Consider the following 10403-nt stretch of genomic DNA (forward strand, 5'->3'; position numbering starts at 1 on the left):
TGTGCCTCTGCTATTTATTACCTTCATGATTTCAATCATATCCTCGGTAATAAGGATAGGAAGAAGTTGCGGACTAATTATTGTAAATTTGCAAAATTTTTGATGTACCTCCGAAGGCGCATAAATAATTTGCCAGTTAATGATGCCCCGTCTGCCCTGTTTGTCCTTTTTGGGAGAATCTATGAGCAAAAAGCTTGCCGCATTGGTTCTTATGATCATTTAGTTTATTTTTTTTAATTTAAGTGATCTTCGACCTATTTTGGATACCGGTTACTGTGATGTTAATGAACTTTTATATATATATTATGAATCTTTCAGTGTATGCCCTTTTCTTTTCTTTTTGTGTCTTACTCCACTATTTTTTCTCTTGAGTGGGTAATAAATGTTTGATTGATCGATTGATAGTTTTACCATACATTTAAAACATAGTTTGCTTTATTTAAAAAAGTTCATTTTTAGGATTCAGCAAGCATCTTGGATACACTTGAGAGTCCTCCTGAAAATGATGGAAAGAGAAAAGAGTCTGCAAAGAAGTATCCCAGAAGAAAATCAAAGGTGATTTTCCTGCCCAAAGACAACTGTGATGTAGACAATAAGCTGACTTCAGATGATTCTGAACCTGAAGAAACAGCTGCTAAAAGAGTTAAACCAGGATCATTAAAGAATGCAAGAGATAAAACTATTCCAAGGCCTTTTGAGATATATGTTTCAGAGCCTACATCAAAGACAAGATACACAGCTGAGTGTATTACCTGTGAAAAATATATGTTTGATAGTACACAAATTGTTATGCATATTAAGGATGAGCATATACAAGCACAAGGCAGTTTTCAGTGTCGTATTTGTATGGAAAAATTTGGCTTTCTTTTCGCATGCCAAAATCATTTGGTTATGCATCTTGAATCTCACTTCCCTTAATTGTTTTAGTTTCATCATCTGTCATGAAACATGTGGATGATGAACGTCTCTCCCAGGATATTCTGATTGTTTTTAATGACTAATAAATTTTGTATTGACTAATGACTAATTGACTATGACTAATGAATTTTGTATTTTGAATAATGCCATTTTTATGACAAATGTGAGATTGTGCCTTATTAAGTGAATCTGATGAACAGTAGCACTTTCTGCTTTTGCTGTGATAAATACAATGATTGTTCATCGTGGATGCCAGTGCAGGGTGGATCATCTCCCAAACTGTAGAAAAGAAGTTAAAAAATAGGGATGAAATAACATCTTAAAATAACCTAAGTCTTACTTTGGGAGCCAGGCTTTGGGATAGGATTGTTGTAGGAGTGTAGCCAAGATTACATTTCAGGGAGAGGGGTCTAATCCTGGGAAACAAATAAATGGCTACTAAGCTATGTGTTTAAATTAATTTAAACTGTGTATTGCAGTTTGAAGAGGGTTGGTTCAAAATGCCCCAACCCAGGGATATTGTGTTTATATTTGTTATAATATTAACATCTGTATATTTTTTGTTACATGGAATGTATATTACTGCCATTGGGTCCATTTTATTGTTCATGTGTTTATTGTTTATATAATTTTCAAAGTTGGTTATTTTGCAAGTATTTTTTTTAACGAAATTTTCATAGTTTTGTTCAAGAAGAGTTGTATTGTGTCTACTGACCCAAAAAATGGGTTTCTGTCTTATCTATTTTATATGTATTGTTAAATAAACAGTATCTGCATAAGAAAGGAAGAAATTGTATAAAAGTGATTGCAAAAAACCAAAGAGCTTTTCTTCTCTTAGTCTGTTTTATTTGTAAGAGTTAGCATGGCCTATGACAAAATAGCTATGAACCTGCTATTTATTATTGTTATTATTTTTTTGTAAAATCACTCCATATAGAAGAGTTGGTGGTTGAAACTTTGGAGGAGGCTAATTTGACTGGAAATTGAAAAATCTAGTACTCTTTATTAAGAATAAAAAGTGACAAGAGTGCAGCCAACCCCCCTCTGTTTCCCTTTTTTGCCCCCCACTCTGTAACCTCCCAAAGCCATCCAATCATACTTTTGAGACAGCCACTTTTCAAAACAATCAATTCTAAAATCAATTTTTTTTTCCCTTAATGGAAGCTTATGAAAATATTTTCTTGTGCTAAGAGCACCCCAAGGAAGAATTTTTTTTTGGTTTACCCAACAAAGGTCCAAAATATATTTTTCCCTACCTGCTTCTCTTGGAAAGGGGGCCCTAGAAATTTGGAGAGGGTCTCATTTGATTAGAAATTGAATGGTCTAATGCCCTTTTAAGTGCTAGTGGGGAAACGTGCTAATGATGATTTGAGGGATAATAGCTACCTTCCCGTGCCTTTTTTTGCTGCCAGACCCCTTTTAAGAGTTTTATACTCAAACTTTGGGTTAATCATTCTGTTCAGGAATAATGAAAAGTCTAATAAGTTTATTCCAGAGCCAACATTACCTCAACAGCCCCAGAAGAAATGGTCCCAAGTTATATAAATAAGCTGAATTTCAACGATAGTTGGGTTTGGTTGAAAAAAAAAAAATCCTTGGGACTGTTTGCTTGCCCAGTGTTTGCAGGAACATAACGTAAAAATGAGGTGGGCACCTATGAGGGTCCATCCTGTATTTTTGTTCGGGGGAAGGACGTAGCACGAAAAATATACTAGTCTGAAAAAAAAACTTTTTGAGGGGGGGGGGCGCTCAAATACAGTAACATCCCCGCTGGATACAGCCTTGGGTACCTGATTAAATCAGACCAGGCTATTTGTACCAGAGTTTTTGGATTATCTGAAGGTTCTTAGGAATGGGCTTAGGGATCAAGCTGAAACGTTCAAACGGAGGGGGAGGGGTAGTTTTTGACCCAGTAATTCTCAGTTTTTTTTTTACCAGGGGTAGAGGAAGAGTTAAATCAAAAGACACATTGTGTATCCAGATCATCAATATGACATCTGTAATATATGGACAACAGGCTAAGAGATTAGGTTGAAACTTTCAGACAATATTGGTGAGAGGTAGGGAGGAGGCTGGATAAGGAACTTCAATTCTTATATTGTGAGGATGGGATGAAGGGGCTAAAACAATTTGCCTCCAATTTGCCAAACCTTTTTTTCACCTTAAGATTCTATTTGACATATGCATAGTTAAGTAGCGCGGCAAATCAAAATGTAAGCAAAGTAAAGTAAGTATGACGGCACTAGACACTTAAGGTCCAAACCGGTGGTGCTGATCTCCGTTTCGTGGCCCTTCAGCCAGGAAGTGCAATGGGGGGCTGGGGGCCAGCCATCCTGTGCTTTCGCACACCCTTCCTGTTTACCTTCCCCAGATTTCTCCAGGTACCCATTTAGAGCTGGGTTGACTCTGGCTAAGCTTACAGGGTTACACCACTGACCCGCGTCCGAAACCAAGAAACTGGCCACGCCAGGGATCGAACCCTTGCCCCTTGGACAAAGAACTCTCAACCCAGCGTACGTCCACTTAGCCAGGACGGCTATGTCAAAATGCTTGACTATTGAAATGCCATACCCGCATATCTAGTGAAAAGCTTAGGGTATCAAGTTGGCATTTTCGAGGAGTATTAGGGGGGGGGGGTTAAGTAGAACGCCAATTTTGATTTAGTTAGGGGTAAGAGTTAATAAGACACAATGTTCATCAGGATCATCAAAATAGCATATCTGCCAAACTTTGAGAACAGCTTGGGGTTTGAAGTTATTTGTGTTGGCAAGAGGTTAAACAGTTTTCTTCTTTTATTCACCAAATCGTTCAAAAAAATCGTTAGCCTATTTCACAGACAAAACGTGTATAATACATACATCTAACCTAAATAATTACTTTTGTTTGCAATTATAGTTTCATCTTCCATTTGGGTCTACCTAACTTTGTCTAAATGGCCTACAAACCAATCAGGAAAAAACAAAGTTTTGGGCCTGTTTTTGGGTGTCACAAACCAAAGTAGGCAAAATTCGTTCCATTTTTTTTCTGCAGAGGGTACCAACTGGCTAAGAAACTTACGAATGTTGTTTTACAGCTGATTGAAAAGAGGAACATTAGGCCCCGTATTCGTGCATTCAGTCTTTTAGTCTAGAATGGTCAAGAACATTCGATGTTGAGTTACTGGGATGAATAAAACGTATTGTGAGCCCTAAGTGATATGAAATAAATAAATTTTGAGCCTGTTCTCAGGCAAACGTTTTTTAGCCTTTTCTGTTCAAAAGGTTCGCCTTGACTCGATAGCTTACCGATACTATTTAAAAAAGCGCTTGTCCTTTCTTGGATTAGCCCATAGTAGACAGAATGTCTTTAACCCCCCCCCCCACCCCACCAAAAAAATGAGCCTCTACCCTCCCAAAATTATCCCTCAAATTTTCAACTTTATTCTCCAAGTCATTTTCGAGCTATTAAAGATATTCAAATTTCCACTGGGGCCAGTAATTTTGAAAAATTTAAACAAATTGAACACACGTATTTTGCCCCCACATCTCGTTCCTTTAAACAGAAAATATGAAATACCCTCAACAATCAAAAAAATTTCATCCCTCTCCCCAACCCTCCAAAAGTTTAAAATCAATCTCACGTCCTAAGATCTGACAGGTTGACCATTTTGAAAACCTGGATAGTTTTTTTGATTTATTTCAATTCTTATCATGAAGTTGAGATTTTAGGACCACTTTCCCCATCTCCAAACCCCTAACAATTACAACGTAATCCCCCAAGCGGTTCCTGAGATTATTGAGATACGATTATTCGATAAACAGATACCTGGTTACTAGTTTTACAGTTTTCATCACTTGACGACACATAGTCTCTCGATTTACCTTGATACTCGGCCGTGAGTAAATTATAGGTCTCACTGAGGAATATAGTACAAAAACGGTCAGGGAAAAAGAAGGAAAAGTGCTTTCAGGCCTAACATCTCTGCCTCCTTGTCTTAAATTGAGGTCTACTCCCCCCCCCTAGCTCTCCTTACAGTTTAAGTTTTATGCCCCAAGTCCCCCAGAGATATTAGAGGTATATTATTTTGACCATCTTTTACTAAATAGTGGCTTTGGATTTACGACGGTGCTTTAGACGTAAAAAATTCTAATTTCGAATAGGAGATTGAAAGTTCATCCCTAAACTTCCCCACTTTACTCTCGCACGCAACCTGAAAGTTTCACCTCCATCCCGTAAAGAAGAAAAAGCAAGGATAAAACGGCCATTGAAAAAGAAAGTGAAAGTTTGAAATGTCAATCACTATCATATTTTTTCTTCAGTTACCCTTTCAGCATTACATAGGAAGGATCTTCTTTTTTAGTTTTAGTGTTTGTTTTAAGGTTTTGTTTTTTAAATGTTCGTAGTGTCATTATATTTACAGCTGCTTGCGCCCCTAACTCAAAATTTGAGGCCTACGTCACCCGAAAATACTTGAAAATTTTAACTCAGTCTCCAAAGCTGTAATTAAGATATTGCATATACCTTTTTTTGTTCAGATTTTAGTCTCACAGGGTCTTAACTAGACCCCGGCGCCACGCCGATGAGGGAAGACCGAAGGCGGCGGGCCAAAATCAGCGCCACGCCGGCGCGATCAATGTTGACTGCAAACATTAATGTTTGCATCAGTCTCCACACACCAGTCTCAAATCACAGCTTAAATTTACAACAGATTCAAGCCTATTCATGAGTTCAAAAATTCACAAGTCGCTGGCTGGAAACTGGTCTTCTTTGTTATTAATTAAAAAAAAACAAGTTTTTTAAACTGAAAGTAAGGAGCGACATCAAAACTTATAACGAACAGAAATTATTCCGTATATGAAAGGGGCTTTATCCTCCTCAACGCCCCGCTCTTTATGCTAAAGTTTTTTATTGTTTAACAAAAATAGAGTTGTGAGAAAGTCAAACTTTAGCGTAAAGAGTGAGGCGTTGAGGAGGGGACAGCCCCTTTCATATACGGAATAATTTCTGTTCGTTTTAAGTTTTAATGTCGCTCCTTACTTCCAGTTTAAAAAACTTGTTTTTTTTTATTTAATTTCTGATCGTTTTTTTAGTTAATGCAGCTTTTATTTTGGCTCATAGTCATTGAATAAGTAAACAAAATTTGCATAAAAATTTTACTTTTCTTTTGCTAAATGGCTGTCTCTAAATTTGGTTCTGACGTAATTTACAAATTAACTTACGTAACGAACTTCTATATTCGTATATTTTTCTTCTGGCAAAAAATACTAAGTTGCAGATTTTTGCAGATATGAGATTGGAACCTATGTAATAGGGTTTGACATCTGACGGTGTGATTTTCATCAAAATTCTTTCGCTTGTAGGGGATGTTTCTCCCCTCTTTAAAACATCAGCTAAATTTTCTCAGGCTCGTAGCCTTTGATGAGTATTACTAAACTTAATGAAATTTATACATTTAGAATCAGCATTATAAGCCCATTCTTTTGATACATTTATTGACATCAAAATTCCGTTTTTAAAAGTTTCGATTACTATTATTAGCCGTATCGCTTGTTTTTTTTATTGTTTTTTTATTACGTATATGTTATAACGTATATGAGGGGGATCTCCCCTTAGTTAATACCACGCTCTTTACGTTCAAAGTTAAAATTTTGTTTAATTCACAAACCCCTGAATCACAAAGGTCGTTTAATTAGAATAGATAGCTCTTTTGAAAGCACTTAAAAAAACTATAGCGCAAAGAGCGAGGTATTGACTTGGGGGCGAACCCCCTCATATACGTAATAATTTACGCACACAGAGACGACACACACACAGAGGCGACACACACACAGAGACAACATACACATAGAGACGACACACACAGAGACGACACACACACAGAGACTAAACACACACTGATGTGACAAACACACAGAAACGACACACACACAGAGATGGCCCACACACACACACAGAGACGACACACACACAGATACGACAAGCACACAGAGACGACACAGAAACAGTGAAAATAGACACAGTGATGACACACACACAGAGGCGACACACACATAGAGACGACAAACACACAGAGACAACACACACAGAGACGACATACACAGAGACGATACACACACAGAGGCGACAAACAAACAGAGACGACACACACACAGATGGCATACGAACAGAGACGACACACACACACAGACGACAAACACACAGAGAGACGGCACACACACAGAGACGACACACGCACAGAGACGACACACACACAGATTATATACACACAGAGACGATACACACACAGAGACGACACAAACACAAAGACGACACACACGCAGAGACAACACACACACAGAAATTACACACACACAGAGAATACACAGACAGAAATGACGCACACACAGAGACGACACACACAAAGACGAAAAACACACAGAGACGACACACACACAGAGAGGACACACACACACAGACGACACATACAAGAAAACGACACACACACACATACAACACACACATGGAGACGACACACACACAGAGACGTCACACACACAGAGCCGAGACACAAACAGAGACAACACACTCACACAGAAAAAACGAACACACAAAGACGACACACACACAGACGATACACACACAGAGATGACTCACACACCGAGACGACACACACACAGAGACGACACAAATAGAGACAAGACACACACACAGAAACAACACACAAACAGAGACGGCACACATACACAGAAATAACAAACACCCATACAAAAACGACACACATACAGAGACGATACACACACAGAGAGAAAACACAAACAGATATGACTCAAACACAGAGACGACATACACACAGTGACGACAAAAACACAGAGACGACACATAAAGAGACGACACACACAGAGACTACAGACACACGGAGACGACAGACACACACACACAGACGACACACACACACAGACACAACAAACATACAGACACAACACACACAAAGAGACTCCACACAAACAGAGACGATTAACACCCAGAGAAGAAAAAGAAACAGAGACAACAGACACATAGACGATACACACACATAGATACGACAAACACACAGAAACGACACATACAGAGAGACGACACAAACATAGAGACGACACACACACAGAGACGACACACATGCAGAAACGACACACACACAGAGACTCCAAACACACAGAGAGGCGACACACACCCAGAGATGACAAACAAACAGAGGCGACACACGCAGAAATACCAAACACAGAGAGACGATAAACACACACAGACGACAAACACACAGAGTCGACACACACAAAGAGACGACACACACACAGAGAAGACACACACACAGACGACAAATACACTGAGATGACACACACACAGAGCCAACGCAAACACAGAGACGACGCACACACAGAGACGACATACACACAGAGACGTCACTGACACAGAGAAGACACAGACACACAGACGACCCACACACACAGACGACACACACAGAGACGACACACACACAGAGACGACAAGAACACAGATGCGACACACACGCAGAGATGACAGAAAAACAGAGAAGACACACACACAGAGACGACACATACACTGAGATGACACACAAACAGAACCAACGCAAACACGGAGACGATACACACACAGAGCGACAAACACACAGACGACAAACACACAGAGACGTCACACACACAGAGACGACACACGAACAGAGAAAAAACGAACTCATAGAGACGACACACACACTGAGACGACAAACACACAGAGACGACAACTACACAGAGACGTCACATACACAGAGACGACAAACAAACAGAGACAACACACTCACACATAAAAAACGAACACACAGAGTCGACACACACACAGAGAGGACAGACACACAGACGACACACACAAGGGAACGACACACAAACAGATACAACAGACATACAGAGACGACACACACACAGAGGCGACACACACACGGAGACCATACACAAACAGAGACAACACACTCACACAGAAAAAACGAACACACACAGACGACACACACACAGACGAATCACATACAGATACGACATACACAGAGAGACGGCAGACATACAGAGACGACACACACACAGAGAGTACACACACACAGACGGTACACACACAGAAACGACAAACACACTGAGACGACATACACACAGAAACGACACACACACAGAGACACCACACACTCAGAGACAAAACACAAACAGAGACGATAAACACACAGAGACGACACACAAACAGAGACAACACACACAGAGAGACGATACTCACACGAAGACGAAACACAGTGACGACACACGCACGCAGAGACGACACACACAGAGAAGACACACAGACAGAGACGACACACACACAGAGACGACACACACAAGCAGAGACGACCAAAAACACAGAGACGATACACACACAGAGACAACACACACACAGAGACGACAAGAACACAGATGCGACACACACGCAGAGATGACAGAAAAACAGAGAAGACACACACACAGAGACGACACATACACTGAGATGACACACAAACAGAACCAACGCAAACACGGAGACGATACACACACAGAGCGACAAACACAGAGACGACACACACACAGAGGCGGCACACACACAGAGACGACACACCAACAGAGAGAACACACTCACACAGAAAAAACTAACTCACAGAGACGACACACACCCTGAGACTACAAACACACAGAGACTACAACTACACAGACACGTCACATACACAGAGACTAAACACAAACAGACACAACACACACACACAGAAAACACTAACACATAGAGACGACACACATACAGAGAAGACAGACACACAGACGACACACACAAGGAACCGACACAAACAAACAGAGACAACACACACACAGAGACGACACACACACACAGACGTCACACACACGCAGACCATACACAAACAGAGATAACATACTCACACAGAAAAAACGAACACACAGAGACGACACACACAGAGACGACTCACATACAGAGACGACACACACACAGAGACGACACACATACAGAGACGACACACACACAGAGATGACACACACACAGACGTTACACACACAGAAACGACAAACACACGGAGACGACATACACACAGAGACGACAAACACACAGAGACAACACACACACAGAGACAAAACACACACAGAGAATAGACACACACAGAGACGAAACACACACAGAGACAACACACACAGAGACGCGACACACACACACACAGAGACGACACACACACAGAGACGACACACACATAGAGACGACACACACACAGAGACGACACACACACACAGACACTACACACAAACAGAGACAACATACACACAGAGAAAACAGACACATAGAGACGACACACAAAGAGACTACACACACACAGAGACGACACACACAGACCACACACAAACAGAGACAACACACAAACACAGAGACAACACACAAATAGAGACGACACATACACAGAGACGACACACACACAGAGACGACACACACACAGAGACGAAACA

General features: G+C 40.4%; 1 protein-coding gene across 1 annotated transcript in view; it reads left to right on the forward strand.

The window, feature by feature from the left end:
* Nucleotides 1–1695, forward strand: part of LOC148954751 (uncharacterized) — a 46088-nt gene extending 44393 nt beyond the window's left edge. The window contains exon 2 of the mRNA XM_089087233.1: nt 460–1695. Coding sequence (XP_088943359.1) covers nt 460–918 — 459 coding nt within the window. The 3' untranslated portion in view covers nt 919–1695. The remainder of the gene's footprint in view (nt 1–459) is intronic.
* The last annotated feature ends 8708 nt before the right edge of the window (nt 1696–10403 follow it).

This window comes from Artemia sp. Qi Xiang Cuo, chromosome 3, assembly GCF_049724085.1.
Source record: "Artemia sp. Qi Xiang Cuo chromosome 3, ASM4972408v1, whole genome shotgun sequence".
In the NCBI taxonomy this organism is placed as follows: Eukaryota; Metazoa; Arthropoda; class Branchiopoda; order Anostraca; family Artemiidae; genus Artemia; species Artemia sp. Qi Xiang Cuo.